Raw genomic sequence first — 19,990 nt, 5'->3', positions numbered from 1 at the left:
CTGCTGGTAATAAAGACTTTCTATTGGCTGTACTCTGTGTCTGTGTGGTCTCTCCTGGTGGTCTTCCTCACAACATATTCTAGCCAATTACTTCTAGGAAAACAGTGGCCTCAAATGACATAGGCCATGCAGTATCAGAAGAATATAACCATATTTTCCTAAGTCATAGGTTCCTAGCTCTAAGCAGAATAGCCTAGAATTCTCTCAGGAGGCTTCCTTACAAAACAGACAGTAATTCCCAATGTTACACAAATTGTAACCCAAATCTCTAGTACCTTGCTTTGAGCCTCTTATCTCTTCTCCCTATGAGGAACCATAGTTCCTCCAGAATATCAAATTCTGTGGAAAGAAATGGCCTAAGCCCAGAATAGCCCCAGGAGTTTAAATGACAAAAGTGAGAGAGCAAGGTCACAGGTTGTTTACCTCTTCAAGAATTTAAAAGCCTGGGCTGGGGATATGGCCTAGTGGCAAGAGTGCTTGCCTCATATATATGAGGCCCTGGGTTCAATTCCCCAGCAACACATATATAGAAAGTGGCCAGAAGTGGCGCTGTGGCTCAAGTGGTAGAGTGCTACCCTTGAGCAAAAAGAAGCCAGGGACAGTGCTCAGGCCCTGAGTCCAAGCCCCAGGACTGGCCAAAAAAAAAAAAAAAAAAAATCTAAAAGCCCGTAACTCTCAACTCATTTCTTTACTTCATCAAATGATGGAAAACTGATGCCAGCCCAAAGTAGAAAAAGTCCTCTCAAATAAAAAGTAAAATTGGCAGCTATTTGGTACCATTCAATCCTTCTTTCTCTTTTGGAGTCAGTGAATGGAAGTCATCCAAGAATGAAGCAAGATGGAGTCAGAAACAAAATGGAGTCTGTGATTGTGCCTCTTTTCAACCCCCCATCAGGCCATCATTTTGTTTATGTGGGAATGGAGCAGAAGGCAGGGTCCCTTACTTAATCTGTGCCTGAGTCTTTATCCATCAAATGGTGATATTATGGATAGGTAGGTTCAGAATCGTCTACCTGCAATTCTGAAAAGCAACAATTCTCTGGCAAATTCACCTTGGTAGCCCATTTTGAGCTAATCTGAAGTGCTTAGTTTGTATTTACCCCATTTGGTGGAACAGATTTGCTGAAGGCTGATTTCAGGGTAGCCACAGATTTATCCAGTTGGAGGGAAGACATACCTGAAACAAAATTGGTTTTATTACTTGCTTAACAAAGGAGAACCATAAGACAGAAGAGTCTTGTTGGACAAAGCTTTATACCCAAGTGCAACTGTTGCTGGGTGGGGCTGACCTCTGCTTCTATTGTTTGTGAGAAAAAATTGTGGTTTCCGATTTCTTTCTTGAATTTGAATAGCCTTAATCTCTCAGGTTCTAAATTTTGGAAAATCCTGCATTCCAAAGGCACACGTGGGCTAATGGGCGGGACCTGCCTTAATTAAGAATGTACTTCCTTGCCGGTGGCTGGGGTCGGTCTCGCCTGTAATCCTAGAGATTTGAGGATTAAAGCTCAAAACCAGCATCCCGAGGAAAGTCCGCGAGGCTCTTAGCTCCAGTGTGGCTCAAGTAGCAGAGCTCCAGCCTTGAGAGGAAAAAGCTAGGGACAGAGCCCAGGCTGTGAGTTCAAGCCCCAGTACCAGCATACACACACACACGCACAAATGTACCTCAGAGGTGGTGAGGACTATACTAAAGGAGAAATGCTTGAGTTCGTGTCCGGCCTGGGAAAGGTTTTTAACATGAACAGGAAACCACACTTAGCTTTCATTTAGCGTTTACAGGTGCTACGACGTGCAGCACTCTGCGAGCACCACAAGCACAAGCGACCCGGGAACTCGGGTGACCGTACTCCAGTGCCCTGCTCGTCAACCTAGGGAAATTGCTCCAAGAGCAGGCTTTCCGCAGGCCCCAGCGCCTTTTCGGACGCCATCGCCCTCAGGGAAAGAGCCCTCCCGCAGCCACCAGCTTCCCGCAGCAGTGCCCGGGAGCAATGGCTTTTCGTAGCATCTTCCCGGTTCCCCTCCCAGAGCAAAACAGCTACAGGCCAGGGAAGAGGGCGTGGCCTCCGCCTCCCCCACCCCCGCACTTCTGCTCTGTGAGCCGCCACCCGCCGTGCGGACCCCTCCCCCGTTCACGTCGCTACGCGCCGGGGGCGGGGCCTAGCGCGCACGCTGCCAGCGCAGGCCGGAGCGCCTGCCGATTGGCCGCTGCGGCCCGCGTACCTCGGAGGGCCGCACCTCCCCCCAGGTTTCCCGCCAGCTGGAGCCGCGCGGTGGGCACGGTCCCTTTAGGTGCTCGACCTGAGCGAACGGTTGGCTTGCCGACCGTCGCAATGTCGCGGCAGAGCACCCTGTTCAGCTTCTTCTCCAAGTCTCCGGCGCTGAATAATGCCAAGAAGGCAGGGGCCTCTAGCGAAGGTCGCGGTGCCGCCGCCACTGGGGCCTCCCCTACCCTCGGCGAAGATGCGTCCGGGAGCGAACCTGGGCCTGAGCCCGGGCCCCAGGCAGTCGAGTCGTCGCCGCCGGAAGCAAAGAATCTCAATGGAAGGCTGACGAACTCGGCTTCGCCGGCGGCGCCGGCCAGGTAGCGGGGCCGGGGTAGGGGATGTGCGGCCGGGAGCTGGGCTGGGGAGAGGAGGGGCGGCACAGTTGGGCCGGGAGTGCTGGGTTGAGCTGGAAGTACTTCTGTTGTTTGCAACCGGAGGAAACTCTGCCAGGGGAAAGGTTGGTGCGGGTTAGGCGCGCAGAGCTGAGGCTCTTGGGGGAAGAGGGGAATGCTGGCTCCCGGAGAGGACCTGCCGGGGGTCGGGGGGAGGGAGGGGAGGTGCTCACAGCTCTGGGCAGGGGGCCGCTGGAAGCGAGAGCTGGGGGGGGGGGGTGAGGCAGGAAAAGGGAGTTTGGCCTGCGTAGTGCAGGGCGGGGGAGAGGGGAAGGCGCGAAGGATGTACGCCTGCGGAGTGGCTGGGGTCAAGGAAGCAGTGTTTGGGGGGCGAGGGTTTCCTTCCGGTAGTGGTTTGGTGTTTCCAGAGACAATTGAGGTTCATGTTTATGGGTTGATTGAGCCCGGGATCACCCGACGTGGGCTCGGGGGCTCAAGTGTGGAGGTGAGCTGCTGGAGGCGTGTCGGGGGCGTGTCCTGCTGCGGGCGAGGGGTCTGATTGGATGGCGAGGCTGCAGGGGCGGGGTCTTCCCCCAGGTAGGGAGCTGGTGAGGCCTGAGACCCACGAAACGGGAGGGCTAGGGATATTTTTGCCCCTTGAGGAAATTCCGGAAGTTGTTACTTGGGGGTGGGGGGGATGTTCATTCACGACTCCTTGTGAAGGAGTGGAGCCGACGTTTGGGCTTTCGGAGTTAGTTGGTGAACTTCTGAAAGCCCTTTGATCCGGCCCAGGACTATAAGGTGTGGAGGCCACCGTGGGGGAAGCTAGTCTGCCCGATCATTCCCGGGCAGTTTGATGTTTCAGGGTTTAGCGGGCCACTTAGCAGGGCAGCGGGAGACATTTTGAAAAGCTTGCTATACTGCGTTAGCTACACAGCGTGTAATGGTAGCTGTTCGAACTGATGAAGAAGCCAAGCTAGTGTAAGACGACAGGAAAAACAACAACTGTCAAACCAAAGTGTCTCTGTCTTGTAACCAGTGACCATTCTGTATTGGTGTTTCTTTTTTTTATTTTTTTTTTGGCAGTCCTGGGGCTTGGACTCGGCATGAGCACTGTCCCTGGCTTCTTTTTGCTCAAGGCTAGCACTCTGCCACTTGAGCCAGAGCGCCACTTGTGGCCGTTTTCTATATATGTGGTGCTGGGGAATCGAACCCAGGGTTTCATGTATAGGAGGCAAGCACTCTAGCCACTAGGCCATATCCCCAGCCCCCTGTATTGGTATTTCTTAGTAAGGATGTTTCCTGGAATGATCTACTTCTTGGCTTCAAGTGTAACTGTTTTCTGTGTAACCAGCTATGTCAAGGCGTCCTTACCAACAGTTAAAGACCCCCCCCCCGCCCCGCCCCCCAGCCCTTCAGTGAGAACTTGCCACTGACTTTACCAGCTTCTTCCAACTGGTACCATCTGTCGCCCAGTTCCCAGCCATTGACTGATAGACCGCCCTTTGAGTAGGAACTTTTTACTTACGTTTGGAGTGGTTACCCCTCATCACCCTGGTAACCTATTGTAAGTAGAGTGGGAGCCTCTTTGGCAAAGAGGGACTGCTTGAGCTGGAATAAAATATGAGAGACCCGGGGCTGGGAATATGGCCTAGTGGTACAGTGCTTGCCTCGCATATATGAAGCCCTGGGTTCAATTCCTCAGTACCACAATATATAGAAAAAGCCAGAAGTGGGTGCTGTGGCTCAAGAGGTAGAGTGCTAGCCTTGAGCAAAAAGGAAGCCAGGGACAGTGCTCAGGCCCTGAGTTCAAGCCCCAGGACTGGCAAAAAAACCCCAAAACACACACACACACACATCTGAGAGACCACTTCAGTGTGCGCCTGCTTGCTCCCGGCACCAGGGCATTGGGGCCCTTCTGCAAGCACAGAAGTAAATTGCTTTGAAGAAGGCTCCTGTCCTATGTCTCTTGTGTGTCTTATTTTCTAACACTGAGGTCCAGGCTGACTTCATCCTATTGTCTCTAGCTTTGGAGTAGCTGGAATTATGCCTGGCTCTCACTTTTTCTTTATGGTTGAGCCTCCTGTTTTGAGAAGTCTGGAAAGCATTTTATGCTGTAGAAACATCACTCTGGCTGAAGTGTTTTTACTGGGGAGACCTCTTGCAAGAGGGTGATTTGGTGGTATTAGGGAGAGGGATGTAGTGGCTAGAGTTGGATAGGTTTTAGAGTAGAGTCCCAAGAGATAAATGAATGTTGGTGATTATATTATGGAAGATGGGAAGGCAGAAGTTGGAGTCATGTTTATGGAAGAAAAGGTGGATTTTAGGTTCATTCGGAATTGGAGTACTTTTCTGTTATCGAGATGGTAACAGCTGTGAGTGAAGGCCCTGCTCATTCAGATTTGGCTTTTAAGTCAATCTTGGCTATTCTGTTTCATATTATCCCATTCCCGTGATTATTGTGTATGTTGATTAAGGTTGATGAAGACAGTAGAAATTTGAAGTGTTTGCTTCTGTTCCCTTTTCAGAGACAAGAAAAGGTATGTTATATCCAACTAATGCTTTTTTATGTTCTTATAACTTGTGAGTTCTTTTTTTTTTTTTTTTTTGCCAGTCCTGGGGCTTGAACTCAGGGCCTGAGCACTATCTATCCCTGGCTTTTTTTTGCTCAAGGCTAGCACTCTACCACTTGAGCCACAGCTCCACTTCCGGCTTTTCTTCTGTATATGTGGTGTTGAGGAATCAAACCTAGGGTTTCATGTATACGAAGTGAGCACTTTACCATTAGGCCACATTCCCAGCCCATGTTGTGGGTTCTTTTCTTGAGACTTACTCAACATTTATGCTAATGTTTTCTAAGTAATGCCAATTATGTTACTGTAAAAGAAAGTCCACATTTTTGTTGAAGGTATTATTGTAGGCTCTTACATTCACTGATATAACTTCTTTTAATAGGTTTATAATGGGCACTTACAGTATTTAGTAGTAGCAGAAAACTAAATATTTGATTGTATTAAAGTATGTTCCTTTTACTATAGCATTCCTGGATTCCTGGAAACAGCGCAGTTAACAGAAATGAAAATTTAAAGTTACCTGTAGTGAGTTAAGAAGCTTATATAGACAAAAATAAGCAGAGGATGTTTTTCAGTGATAGAGCACTTGCCTTAGCATGTGTGAGGCCCAGGTTTCTATTGAACAGCAAACAAACACACACCTCTGTAGATTTAAATTCTCTTTGTTGGCATTAAGACAAAGAGTTTTATCTCAATACCTGCATCGTTCTCTTTGGCTTGGAAACCATTATTCCTGGGGTCAAGGTTTTAAAAGTGTAAAAGCTTTTAGCATTGGAGCCCCAACCTTTGGAGTAGTTGAGATTGGATGCATCACCATACCTCACTTTCTTTACTAGATTTTGTAGTTTCAACATTTTATAGTATATTTCTATCTCTTAATAGATATCAAGTTATATGTAAGTCTCCAAATAAAAGGTTATTTTGAAGGTAAAGTGACATTGAAAAACCACTACACCCAGACCTAAACATAGATATATTTCTAAATAGCATTTTATTAAAAAACATAATTTTTAAAAACCAGTGAGAGGGCCCAGAGAGATGGCTCCTGCCTGTAGTCCTGGTTACTCAGGCAGAGATCAAGGGGATCATGGTTGAGAAAAATAACATAAGCAAATCAGGCTGGAGTTTGTGGCTCATGTAGAGTGTTCATGGGAGGCCCCTAACGTCAAACATTGCCTTGCACTTGCTCAGCTTGCTTCCTGGGTTGAGGTGGAGATATTTGACATTTTGAGCCATGCATCATAACCAGCTTTTTGCTTTGTTTCTTTGGAGATGGAGTCTCAGACTTTTCTGCTGGGGCTGTCTTGGAACTGTAATCCTCCAGATTTCAGCCTCTTGAGTAGTAGGAGTACAGGCATGAGCCACTGGAGCCCAGCTTTTATCACATTTTTTTTTCTATTGAGGATGCATATTTGTATTTCAAATAAATACGAAGGCTTTTTAAAAAGACATTTTTATATTCAGTTTTTGAAGTTGGGTGCTTTGGAAAGGAAACACATCATTCTTGACTTTGAGACTTAAAAAACATTTACAATAAGTTTATACTACATGTGTACAAGTGACAGTTCAAAGTAACCGCTCTTACAAGACTTAAGGGATAAAGCTAGAATGAGTCACTTATTTATTCATGTGTAAGATAGTACTTTTTTCATATTTTATAGGTATGAAAAATTTCAAATGAGGACTTCCACATACTTGAAAGGTTTCTGGTTCTGTGAGAAACTTGAGTTACTGTGGTCTTAATTCTCTCCCCCACCCTTCCCCCACCCTCCTGCCTTGGAGGGGTTTGAAATTATGTACCACTCAACCACACACCTAAAGCCCTGGGAGTTCACCTAACCCACCCCCCTTTTCCCCCCAGGGCCTTTTGCTCAAGACTGGTGCTCTACTACTTGAGTCATAACTCCACTCCTGGCTTTTTGGTGGTTAATTGGAGATAAGAGTCTCATAGACATTCTTGTCTGGGCTGGCTTTGAACCATGGTCCTCAGATCTTAGCCTCCTCAGTAGATAGGATTGATTAGAGGCATGAGTCACTGGTGCCCACTCTGGAGTTACTCTTTAAGATAGGGAGTTTTTAGGAGGAATCTTGTGTCATAGTTTTGCATGAGTTTTGATCTAGTCATTAATTAAACTTCTGTGGGAGATGTAATATCTTGAGATTCGTGTAATCTTTGTTGTCTCATAACAGATAGTATAAAATTCCATTGGGCTTGAAGTATACTGTCACAATGTACATTCATTTTTTTTGTTTGAGACTGCGACTCAAACTCAGTATCTCCCACTATGGCTCATTGGCTGGTGTTGTACCACCTGAGCCATGCCTCCATCTCCAGTATATATTCTTTTTTTGTTGTTTGTACTGGTACTGGGGCTTGAACTTGGCCTCATGCTCTCATTTGGCTTTTTTTGCTCAAGGACTGTTGTACCACTTGAGCCACACCTCCACTTTAAGAATCTCATGGACTTTTCTTGCCTAGGCTAGCTTCAAACTAGGATCCCCATATCTCAACCACTAGGATTATATGATGAGCCACCACTGCCTGGCTATGATGTGCATGTCTGCTGGGCATGGCATGGTGGTGGTAGCCTATAGAGTCAGGTCTTCGGATATTGAGGTGGGAGGAGTGCTTGAGCCCTGAAGTTCAAGACCAGTCGGAGTAACTTAGCCCCTCCCCACCCCTCCCCCCCAAAAAACCCCAACAACAACAAAACAAAAACGTTTTTAAAGCAATACCAGGGTTTGAACTTGGCCTTGTGCTCTCTTGTGCTATGTCCCCAACTCCAGACCTGGAGATTGTGAGGCAATATTCATGAACTTGTACCATCAATATATAGATTTCTGTAAATTGAGAGCCTGTCCTTGCAGAGCCTTTTTTTTTGACTAGTACAAACTGTATACTGCTCTGAGTCTTACTTTTCTTAATATTCTAGCCTGAAAGTTTCTGCATTTTCATGTTTTTCTTCTTTTTTATTGTGGTGCTGAGAATTGAATATGGCCTTGCCCATAATCTAGGCTCTAATATTGAACTATATTTGTATTTTTTTTTGAATAAAGAAATGTATTTCAGGATCAGGTCTAATAAATTAGGTGGTCTTCAGTTAGCTATTTTTCAAGAAATGTCTAAAGTATTCGTGTTGTGATGTGCTTAAGTTTGTAGTTAGTAAAGGCCAATTTAATACACTTGGGTAGGAATCAACAGCTGATGAACTCTTAGGTAAAGTCTTCTAAATACAACCTTCCCTTTTCCCTCCCCTTCCGCTCCTTTTCTCAGAAAACCCACAAGGGCTAAGTCAGTTTTTGTTAAGAATGCTTTTTGGTTCTGTAAACATATATATTCATTTTTTTTCTCTTTAAAAAATTTAGGCAGGGGCTGGGGATATGGCCTAGTGGCTAGAGTGCTTGCCTCGTATACATGAGGCCCTGGGTTCGATTCCCCAGCACCACATATACAGAAAAATGGCCAGAAGTGGCGCTGTGGCTCAAGTGGCAGAGTGCTAGCCTTGAGCAAAGGAGAAGCCAGGGACAGTGCTCAGGCCCTGAGTCCAAGCCCCAGGACTGGCCAAAAAAAAAAAAAAAAAAATTTAGGCAGGGGCTGGGGATATGGCCTAGTGGCAAGAGTGCTTGCTTCCTATACATGAGGCCCTGGGTTCAATTCCCCAGCACCACATAAACAGAAAATGGCCAGAGGTGGCACTGTGGCTCAAGTGGCAGAGTGCTAGCCTTGAGCAAAAAGAAGCCAGGGACAGTGCTCAGGCCCCGAGTCTAAGCCCCAGCCCCAGGACTGGCCAAAACAACAACAACAAAAACAAACATAAAAATAAAGTGACTCTTTAAAAAAAAAATTAGGCACCTATTTGCTGACAGATTTTTCTATGAAAATAGTTTGGGAGGGAGAGAGTCATAGTACTAGACAGCTTTTGGAGTATTTGGAATACACAGGAACTGGAAAATTTTAAACAAAGATTAATGAATCAGGTGATATATTTAGCATAGAATATAAAATTGGTATGTCTCCCTGATTACTGTGGATTAGATCCTCTTTAAGTCATTGTGAGAAAGTTTCTTAAGTACTAGAGTTAGAAAGATTGTTAATGAAGATTACAAGTACTAGAATTTACATTTGTGTGCCTTAATAGTTTCATAAGTATTATCATACTAGTCTTTGCTAATGTTTTAGAAGTTATTTTAACATTTGGCTTAAAAATAATTAATTCTGGCCTTTTTTTTTTCCTTTTCCTTTGTTTTTGGTGGTGGTTCTAGGGCTTGAACTTGGTCCTTGTACTCTTGTTTAGTTTTTTTGGGTCAAGGTTGGTGCTCTACCACTGGAGTCTACTTGGTTGATTGAAATAAAAAGTCTCTTCAATTTGTGTGGCCTGAGTTGGCTTGGAACCATAATCTTCAGATCTCAGCCTCTTTAGCAGCTAGGATTATAAGTGTGAGCCACCAGCGCCTGGCTAATTCTGTGACTTTCATGCTTGACTATTAAAGCCAGAAGGCTTCATGAATCATATAGTTTGGAATTGTTTATTTGTATAAGATAATTGCATTTCAAGTAACCTAACCAAATATTAACCAAGTTATATACTTTCTTTTGGCAACAGTTCCTGTGACTTCTCACCAGGTGATTTAGTTTGGGCCAAGATGGAGGGATATCCCTGGTGGCCTTGCCTGGTTTATAACCATCCCTTTGATGGAACATTCATCCGAGAGAAAGGGAAATCAGCCCGTGTTCATGTGCAGTTTTTTGATGACAGCCCAACAAGGGGCTGGGTCAACAAAAGGCTATTAAAGCCATATACAGGTAAGAGGGAGAGGGAGGGTAAGATTCACTCTGTGTGAGAGAATGAGAAAGACACTTGTATACAGTGAACTTTAACTGTGTTATTTTCTTGTAGATGGTAATGCTGGCACTTATAAGAGTTCTGGCATGGTAAAAGGATGAGATGCAGTTGGTCTTTAGTTTGTTATGTGGGGTGGGACTTTCATTTCTGTCCCTTTGAATAACTTACAACTGTTTGTTAAAGCCCTTAAAGTAAAATTCATCTCATGATTAGGGTTAATAACTATGAAACTCGGGTATGAGAAGCTATCCTCATCTTGAAGGAAGCAAAAATAGGTTGCAACCTGGATCTGTGATGCTGAGACAAAGATATATACTAAATTAGGCCCCAAGATTGTCTCTTGTTAGTCCATTTGAGTTGTATTTCAAATTGGAGTTCTGGAACTACAGCTCTCTTTTCTTAGGCCTATTCTTACTACAGACATCAGCAGTTCTGCACGTCTAGCTTCACTTTGGCCTGATGCATGCCTAGTCCCTTGGATTGAGCCCAAACCCAGGGTCTCACAAGCTAGGCAAATGTTCTGCCATTGAACTTTATTCATTCTCAGCCCTGTGAAATCAATTTTAAATGAAATAATTAAAGGAAAATTTTATTTTAAAGTAGGGAAATTTAAAGTTCGTTTTGATTTTTTTTTTCTTTTTCAGAGTCTTCCAAGTGATAGGCCCAGCCCTATGGTTTATTCATTTATTTAAATATATCTGATCTAACTGCTTTTTGGACATAACTTTAGAAAGTGTTCCAAAACCAGTTTACATTTGCTTTACTTGAAGAAGTATGTCATACTTGTTTAGGCCCCAAGTCATTGGAAGAAACAGTGGTTTTGGTGACTCAACAGTTAGGGCAACTTCAAGAAGTAAAATTGGCAATTCCAGTTTCAATAACAGCTTTTTCCTGAAAATTCCTTTTTGGTTTTATTGATTTATCTATATGGCTTAACAAAATAAACAGTGCATTAGAAATGTTGTAGATTGAGCCAACAATCCAACAAGGTTCTTATTTATAAATATGTTTCTAGGTTCAAAATCACAGGAAGCCCAAAAGGGTGGTCATTTTTATAGTTCAAAGGCTGAAATACTCAGAGCAATGCAACGGGCAGATGAAGCCTTAAATAAAGACAAGATTAAAAGACTTGAAATGGCAGTGTGTGATGAGCCCTCAGAGTCAGAAGAGGAAGCAACAGAGGTGGGACATTCATTCAGTTAAGGGGAAAGGGGGTGGGGGTGGGAAGACAGTGAGGTGAAAAAGTTGTGATGGGCAAGTAATAAAGTGACAATATTGATAGATATACATGTCTTTCACTGTGAAGACCATCTCTGTGTTATGTGTACACTTCTATACCCTCTTGGATGATAGATTATATATATAGAATCTCAACAGTTGGCCATCAAACCCCACTACAGTGCTCCCAATAGTTTCTTGCATAGTGCCTTCAAACTCATGATCCCCCTGCCTTAGTCTTTTAAGTGCTGGGATAGATTTTTATTCATTAATTTCACGAGTAATACTGAGAAGGAAAACTTGATCATTTCTGGAGATATATGAAATTACAGCATACTAAGAGATTTCATAGCACTATTGTAGTTTTTCAGACCTTGCTTTTATTATTTGTGGTGCTAGAGATGCTAAGTAGTGCCTTTTACATGGGTCCCAGCCCTTTCAAATACTGTTTCCTTGTCTGTCAGGTAGGTGCGACCTATACATCAGATAACAGTGAAGAAAAGGACAGTGAAGGTGAAATGCAGCCTCAGAAGCTGAGGAGAAGTAGCCGGCTAGTAAAAAAACTAAGGGTTATATCCGACTCCGAGAGTGGTGGTGATTCTGATGTGGATTTCAAGCCCGATGCTAAGGAGGAAGGTAGCAGTGATGAAATCAGTAGTGGAATGGGGGATAGCGAGAGTGATGGTATGAGCAGCCCTGTCAAAGTTGCTCCAAAGCGGAAAAGAATGGTGACTGGAAGCAGTACATTTAAAAAGAAAACTTCAAAGGAAACACCTGCAAAAGTTTTGAAGGAACCACCCACAAAGGTTTCGAAGGAAATACCCGCAACCACCAAATGCATGACTGGAATTTTGGGAAACAAGGTCATATTGAGTGGTTTTTCTGCCTCTCATAATTCTGAATCCCAAGTCCGTGTTAGTGGAGGTGATGACAGCAGCCCCCCTACTGTATGGTATCATGAAACTTTAGAATGGCTTAAGAAGGAAAAAAGAAGAGATGCACGCAGGAGGTGGCCTGATCACCCAGATTTTGATGCATCCACCCTTTATGTGCCTGAAGATTTTCTTAACTCCTGTACTCCTGGGATGAGGAAGTGGTGGGAGATTAAGTCTCAAAATTTTGATCTTGTCATCTTTTATAAGGTGGGGAAGTTCTATGAACTGTACCATATGGATGCTGTAATTGGAGTCAATGACCTTGGGCTGGTGTTCATGAAAGGCAGTTGGGCTCATTCTGGTTTTCCTGAAATAGCATTTGGCCGATACTCAGATTCCTTGGTGCAAAAGGGCTATAAAGTAGCAAGAGTGGAACAGACTGAAACTCCAGAAATGATGGAAGCAAGATGCCGGAAGATGGCACATATATCTAAGTTTGATAGGGTGGTAAGGAGGGAAATTTGTAGGATCATTACCAAGGGTACACAGACTTACAGTGTCCTGGAAGGTGATCCCTCTGAGAAGTACAGTAAATATCTTCTTAGTCTCAAAGAAAAAGAGGAAGATTTTTCTGGCCACAATCATGTATATGGAGTATGCTTTGTCGATACTTCACTGGGAAAGTTTTTCATAGGTCAGTTTTCAGATGATCGCCATTGTTCTAGATTTAGGACTCTAGTAGCACATTATCCTCCAGTACAAGTCTTGTTTGAAAAAGGAAATCTTTCAACAGAAACTAAGACAATTCTGAAGGGTTCATTATCATCTTCTCTTCAGGAAGGTCTGGTACCTGGCTCCCAATTTTGGGATGCAACTAAAACTTTAAAAACACTCCTTGAAGAAGGATATTTTACTGAAAAGTTGAGTGAAGGCAATGGAGTTGCATTACCCCAGGTGCTTAAAGGTATGACCTCAGAGTCAGATTCCATTGGATTGACACCAGGAGAGAAAAGTGAACTAGCCCTCTCTGCTCTAGGTGGTTGTGTCTTCTACCTCAAAAAATGCTGTATTGATCAGGAACTTTTATCCATGGCAAATTTTGAAGAGTATATTCCTTTGGATTCTGACATGGTCAGTACTACAAAACCTGGTGCTCTCTTTACTAAAGCCAATCAACGTATGGTGCTAGATGCAGTGACATTAAGCAACTTGGAGATTTTCCTGAATGGGACAAATGGTTCTACTGAAGGGACCCTGATAGAAAGGATTGATACCTGCTATACTCTCTTTGGAAAGCGGCTTCTCCGACAATGGCTTTGTGCCCCGCTCTGTAGTCCCTCTGCCATCAATGATCGCTTAGATGCCATAGAAGACCTCATGGTACTACCTGACAAAATCTCCGAGGTTGCAGACCTTCTAAAAAAGCTTCCAGATCTTGAGAGGCTCCTGAGTAAAATTCATAATGTTGGATTTCCCTTAAAGAACCATAACCACCCAGACAGCAGGGCTATCATGTATGAAGAAACCACATATAGTAAAAAGAAGATAATTGATTTTCTTTCTGCTCTAGAAGGATTCAAAATAATGTGTAAAATTATAGAGATTATGGGAGAAGTCACTGAAAGTCTTAAGTCCAAAATCCTTAAGCAGATTGTGACTCTACAGACAAAAGATCCTGTAGGCCGCTTTCCTGACTTGACTGCCGAACTGAACCGATGGGATACGGCCTTTGACCATGAAAAGGCTCGAAAGACTGGATTGATCATTCCCAAAGCAGGATTTGACACTGATTATGACCAAGCACTCGCTGACATAAGAGAAAATGAACAAAGCCTCCTGGAGTACTTAGAGAAACAGCGCACTCGACTTGGCTGTAGGAATATTGTCTATTGGGGGATCGGTAGGAACCGTTACCAGTTGGAAATCCCTGAGAACTTCACCACCCGTAATCTGCCAGAAGAATATGAATTGAAATCTACCAAGAAAGGTTGTAAACGATACTGGACAAAAACTATTGAGAAAAAGTTGGCTAATCTGATAAATGCTGAAGAACGTAGAGACACATCGCTAAAGGACTGTATGCGGCGACTATTCTATAACTTTGATAAAAATTACAAGGACTGGCAGTCTGCTGTAGAATGCATTGCTGTGTTGGGTGAGTTTGAACAATATAATAATTTCTTAGGCTTTGGTTAGTAATGCTGTGTAGAATATCCCTAAACTTAAGTAACAAGATAACATATTGACACATGCATGTACACTTGTTCACAATAACAAGTGTTGAACAAGATTAATAAAAATTACCATGTGGCTGGGCATTGGTGGCTCATGCCTGTAATACTACTCAGGAAGCTAAGATCTGAGAATAGCAGTTCAAAGCCAGCCTAGGCTGAAAAAGAAAAAGAAAAAATCCATGACACCCTTATCTCCAATTAACCACCAGAAAACAGAAGTGGTGTGTTAGTTAGGTCAAAAGTAGTAGAGTGCTAGCTAGCCTTAAGCAAAAGGGCGCAGGGACAGCACCCAGGCCCCAAGTTCAAGCCCCATAAATGACAAAAAAAATTACCAGATGGAACATGGCTGAAGTCGTAGAATGCCTGCTGGACAAGTTAGAAGCCCTTGAAGTTCAACTCCCAGTACCACAAAGTAAAAGGTCATAATATTAGGACAACCTTTAATTTCAACATTTCAAGGTTTTCAGTAGTACTAGGTCAAATTTCACTTGGGTTGAAGGTAGGGGGAGCAATACAGGGTTTGAACCCTGGGTGTCACACTTTAACCAGCTCATTTTGATTTAGCTAATTACAGATAGGCTCTCCTCACTTGTCCCTGAGGCTGACCTTGGGCCTGAACCTCCTACTTGATAGGATTGCGTGACACACTATATGCCAATTTGTTCAGTGAGAAATTTTCAATAGCTTTTTAGACTGAGCTGGCCTTGAACTACGATCCTATCCACCTCCCAACTAGTGTACTTTATGGGCATTACCACTGCACCTGGTCACAAATTTCATGTTCTTGCAGCATTGAGCTTTAAACATGGGGCTACAGCAGTTCCCCACCCCCTTTTCTTTTTGCTTTATTTTTTTGAATAGAATCTTGTACTTGTGCCTGGGTTGGCCAGGATCACAATTCCATTTTTGCTTTTAGCTAGCTGGAAAGAGTTCTTGTATACCTTTATACCCAACTCTTTTTTTTTTTTTTTTTGTCAGTTCGGGGGCTACAACTCAGGCCTGGGCACTGTTCTTTTGCTCAAGGCTAGCACTATACCACTTGAGCCACAGCACCACTTCCAGCCTTTTTTGCTTATGTGGTACTGAAGAATCGAACCCAGGGCTTCATGCATGCTAGGCAAGCACTCTACCACTAAGGCACATTCTCAGCCCCAGACCCAACTTTTTTAGTTTGGGATTATCTTAATTTTTTTTGCCTGGGTTGGCCTCAAACTGCAATTCTCCTATGTTGCCTCCTTGAGTAAACTAAGATTTCAGGTGTATACTATCTTGCTCAGATCTTGCTCAGTTTTTGCTTCAAAACATTTAAAAATTTGCTTTGCCGTTCTTGAATTGAAGGCTTTATGTGTATAAAGCCACCCCCCAGGTCAAATTCAATTTATATTGCTCTAAAATGCTAGGATTTAAATTTATTTTAAAATGTAAAAAATGGTTTTGTTGGTGCCAGGTATTAAACCTATGTACAACTGAGCTACACCCCTAGCTCCATAGCTCCAATAGTCTTATTTGTAACACAAAATTAGTTTGATTCGAATGTATTCCCCAGTGAAATAGTTCTTGTTTTAGTGTGTGTGCTATTGCATTGTTGAAAATTTAAAAAACCTTCCTTGGGTATTTAAAATTGGTTACCTTATCTGGTTCATAAGATTTTAGTATTATGTGACCACTTCTAGAACATTCTGCTTCCAAGTAATATGTCCCAGGATTCTGTCAAATAGGCAAATATAGTACTATTTCATCCAAGTTCTATATGTATCATGAAGATATAAAACACTTAAGCTGTTATTTTCAGTAACAAGATCACTTTACTATTAGTGATACCATTATTTAACTAGAGTATTATTAGGAAAAGCATGTGTCTATCAGAAAGCAAATTACTGCTATCTCCAAGTGAAATGCATCTTAGAAGACTTTTTAGAACTTTGTAGGATGTATGACAGTATACTATCAAGAAACTCAATAATGAATACTTACTTTTACTCTTTTTAACAGATGTTTTACTGTGCCTAGCTAACTATAGCCAAGGGGGTGATGGTCCTATGTGTCGCCCAGTAATTCTGTTACCAGGAGAAGACACTCTCCCATTCTTAGAGTTTAAAGGATCACGACATCCCTGCATTACAAAGACATTTTTTGGAGATGATTTTATTCCTAATGACATTCTAATAGGCTGTGAGGACGAGGAGGAAAATAGCAAAGCTTTTTGTGTGCTTGTTACTGGACCGAATATGGGAGGCAAATCCACACTTATAAGACAGGTAATTCTTCATGTTCTGGTAATGGGAATGCAATCATTATACATAGGTTCTGGGTTAAATCCTCAGCATCCCCTTTCCAAAAGATATTTGTAATACTAAGAATGAATCATTTTTTGTTAGCAGTTATATAAATTTATTCACCGCTTTAGAAAGCAAAGGGAAAAAAAACCCTTGTGTTACAGAAGTTATTTTTCTCATCGATCAAATACTTCCTCTTGTTACAAAGGGGTTGCAGAGGGAGGTTTCAGTTTATGATAATTCATAAAATATAAAGAATTATGCAAAAGAGTTATTTTAGTGCTAGGGATTGCACCAGATGTCTTATACATGGTTCTATTTTTGATTTATATAGTTTTACCATCTTGTTTCTTTTGGTCCTTTTAAAATTGTTCACTTGTAGGAATCCTTGTAAAAGACGGGCAAACTTATTCTGACAAGGAAGTAAATGAAATGGCCTTGTTGGCAATTGGTGAACTGTTTTTAGGGAAGACATATGACAGCCTTGGGCTGGGAATATGGCCTAGTGGCAAAGTGCTCGCCTCGTATATGACAGCCTTTACACCAGGGATTAAAAATAGTTTTGTATTTTCAAAATGTTGTAAGGAAAATCTGGAAGAATGAAAAAAAAATGGTACTAGAAATTAGATCCTCTGAAGTAGGTTCACTGGATCTGTATTCTCAAGCAGTTCCTAGCTGGTTCTCCTGACAGGGTTGGGTTCACTAGTGTAGTGGGTTAGATAGACAATAAGCTCTGATGAAGAGGTCCAAGCATTTTGATTTGCCTAAGCATCACAAGCAAATGGGTTTAAAAATAGAATCAGTTATTTTTTTAGAATCATGAATCTCATATTCTCCTACCTTCACAGGCTGGTCTACTAGCTGTACTGGCCCAGTTGGGTTGTTTTGTACCTGCTGAAGTTTGTAGGCTCACTCCAGTTGATCGAGTGTTTACTAGACTTGGTGCCTCAGATAGAATAATGTCAGGTGAGTAGTTCTTTCCCTTTACACCTAAATCAAATAAACTGCCTCTTTTTTGTGTATGAGTCATTTAACCTGATGTTTGTTTCAGGTTTTATGACATGCTTCAGACATTTTACAGTGACTTTTTCTTTTTTAGGTGAAAGCACATTTTTTGTTGAATTGAGTGAAACAGCCAGCATTCTTAGGCATGCAACAGCACATTCTCTAGTGCTTGTGGATGAATTAGGTAAGACAAAATTTTCATTTGAAGGCTGTGTTAAAAAAGTACAAAGGGGCTGGGAATATGGCCTAGTGGCAAGAGTGCTTGCCCCGTATACGTGAAGCCCTGGGTTCGATTCCCCAGTACCACATATATAAAAAACAGCCAGAAGTGGCGCTGTGGCTCAAGTGGCAGAGTGCTAGCCCTGAGCATAAAGAAGCCATGGACAAGGCTCAGGCCCTGAGTCCAAGGCCCAGGACTGGCAAAAAAAAAAAAAAAAAAAAAAAAAAGTACAAAGAATTTTTCTAAAAAGTTTCCTGGGGAACATGTGAGTAGCTATTGTAAGCTACTTACTATTGCAAGTATTATAAGCTACTTATTGTAAAGTAGCTTACAATAGCTACTCACCATTTGCCAAGCTGATAATCAGATACAAAAAATGAATATAAGAGATTTTTGATTCCCTGTTTCATAATTAACAGGCTTTAGTAATTAAGGCTTTTAATTTCTTAACCTTGTAAGATGAAAATTACTAGTTCCCTAATAGGAAGTGTCTACACTTGGGACTAAGACTTCTTAAGAAGTACAAGGGTACAAGGTCTCTCTCCCCCTTTATTTCTCTTTACACTTGGGGGCTTCACTTTCTAGACACAGCACCAGGCACAGCACCAGGCTAAATCTCTAACCCAAAATTTGGGCATGCAAATGATGTTAGCTTTCTTTTTAGCCAATCTGTATATTTTACTTTCTTCCTTTCACAAGATGGGACTATTTTGCCTACGTTGGCCTGCCTCAGTCTCTTGAGTGGCTAGAGTTACATGGCAGACAGACAACATTGCCCTGGCATACTTTCCTGCATTCACTTGTGAGGTGCACATCCTTTTTGTTATAAATAAGCCAATTGTGTAATATATAATGTATGCCTATTTCACTTCCACAGGAAGAGGTACTGCAACATTTGATGGGACAGCAATAGCAAATGCAGTTGTTAAAGAACTTGCTGAGACCATAAAGTGTCGTACATTGTTTTCTACCCATTATCATTCATTAGTAGAAGATTATTCTAAAAATATTTCTGTGCGCTTAGGACATATGGTATGTACAAACTGTTGATTCGAACATTGTTTACTTTTGAGGGAATAAATTCAGCATTTCAACTGCTAGCAATTTTTTCTTTTCTTTAAAGGCATGCATGGTAGAAAACGAATGTGAAGATCCCAGCCAGGAGACAATTACTTTCCTGTATAAGTTCATTAAGGGAGCTTGTCCTAAGAGCTATGGCTTTAATGCAGCAAGGCTTGCAAATCTTCCAGAGGAAGTTATTCAAAAGGGACATAGAAAAGCAAGAGAATTTGAGAAGATGAATCAGTCACTACGGTTATTTCGGTAATTATATAGTATACTACATGATTGTTCTTAATTTTTAATGGGTAATGGGAAGGGATGATACACCATGACCAAGTTTAAAAGACACTTTTTATTTTTATTTTAAGGGAAGTTTGCCTGGTTAGTGAAAGGTCAACTGTAGATGCTGAAGCTGTCCATAAGTTGCTGACTTTGATTAAGGAATTATAGACTAACTACATTGGAAGCTTGGAATTGACTTTTGACGAAGGTGGTAAATTCAGACAACATTATGATCTAATAAACTTTATTTTTTAAAAATGACCATTTTTCCATTTCTTTCTAGGAAATTAAACCCTTTTAATTCTTACCTACCTTCTACATAATGGTTATTGAATACTCCACAATATATTAAGTCTAGATGTTATGGTACATGCATACACTTTCAGGCTGTTTATACCCACTGTCACCAATACACATAATGGGGAGGAGGGGAGCTATGAAACGGTATAGGGCTGTATATATATGTATATGTGTGTGTGTATATATATATATATATATACACTGGTCTCAGCTTGTAGGAAATTGTTTGAAATTTCCAGCAGTTTTGTCTAAACTGTTCAAAAAAAAACTATGAACAGAGTTCAAATACAGGACTGTTTTGAAGAGACTTTCTGAAGTGTACTTTAAAACATAGTAGTTTTTACCTTTCACAAAACTGAGTTACAAGAATACTTTTGTTTTACAGTGCATCCCTTCCTAGGAAGTCTCATTAAAACACTCACTTTTTCTAGGGGTGGTTTTGAATGCTGCATGGGGAAGGGAAGGAAATAATAGTTAACTTTTCTTAAAGGATACCAGAAACATTGCT

At 42.1% G+C, this 19,990-nt stretch overlaps 1 protein-coding gene across 2 annotated transcripts; it reads left to right on the top strand.

The window, feature by feature from the left end:
• The first annotated feature begins 2,247 nt into the window (after nucleotides 1–2,247).
• Nucleotides 2,248–19,443, top strand: Msh6 (mutS homolog 6). Of its 2 annotated transcripts, XM_048352970.1 has the most exons (10): nucleotides 2,248–2,578; nucleotides 9,768–9,970; nucleotides 11,026–11,192; nucleotides 11,693–14,258; nucleotides 16,330–16,595; nucleotides 17,462–17,579; nucleotides 17,713–17,802; nucleotides 18,716–18,870; nucleotides 18,962–19,161; nucleotides 19,269–19,443. In XM_048352970.1, exons 1-10 carry the CDS (start codon nucleotides 2,328–2,330, stop codon nucleotides 19,348–19,350), a joined length of 4,098 nt encoding a protein of 1,365 aa, XP_048208927.1. In that variant the 5' UTR covers nucleotides 2,248–2,327; the 3' UTR covers nucleotides 19,351–19,443. The 2 variants fall into 2 exon arrangements, with proteins under 2 accessions (XP_048208927.1, XP_048208929.1); XM_048352972.1 differs by lacking the exons at nucleotides 18,716–18,870; nucleotides 18,962–19,161; nucleotides 19,269–19,443 and adding exons at nucleotides 18,074–18,107; nucleotides 18,162–18,260 and having other exon boundaries at nucleotides 17,713–17,848.
• Nucleotides 19,444–19,990: the final 547 nt, after the last annotated feature.

The sequence above is a fragment of the Perognathus longimembris genome, chromosome 8 (genome assembly GCF_023159225.1).
Source record: "Perognathus longimembris pacificus isolate PPM17 chromosome 8, ASM2315922v1, whole genome shotgun sequence".
NCBI classification, from domain to species: domain Eukaryota; kingdom Metazoa; phylum Chordata; class Mammalia; order Rodentia; family Heteromyidae; genus Perognathus; species Perognathus longimembris.
Note: the sequence above shows the minus strand (reverse complement) of the source record. Positions and strands in the feature narration are given on the sequence as shown.

Coding starts and splice junctions, on each gene's coding strand:
- Msh6 (XM_048352970.1), top strand. CDS start 2,328: ATGTCGCGGCAGAGCACCCTGTTCAGCTTCTTCTCCAAGTCTCCGGCG. Junction 2,579..9,767: donor TCGCCGGCGGCGCCGGCCAG/GTAGCGGGGCCG, acceptor TTCTTTTGGCAA/CAGTTCCTGTGACTTCTCAC. Junction 19,162..19,268: donor CAGTCACTACGGTTATTTCG/GTAATTATATAG, acceptor TTTTATTTTAAG/GGAAGTTTGCCTGGTTAGTG.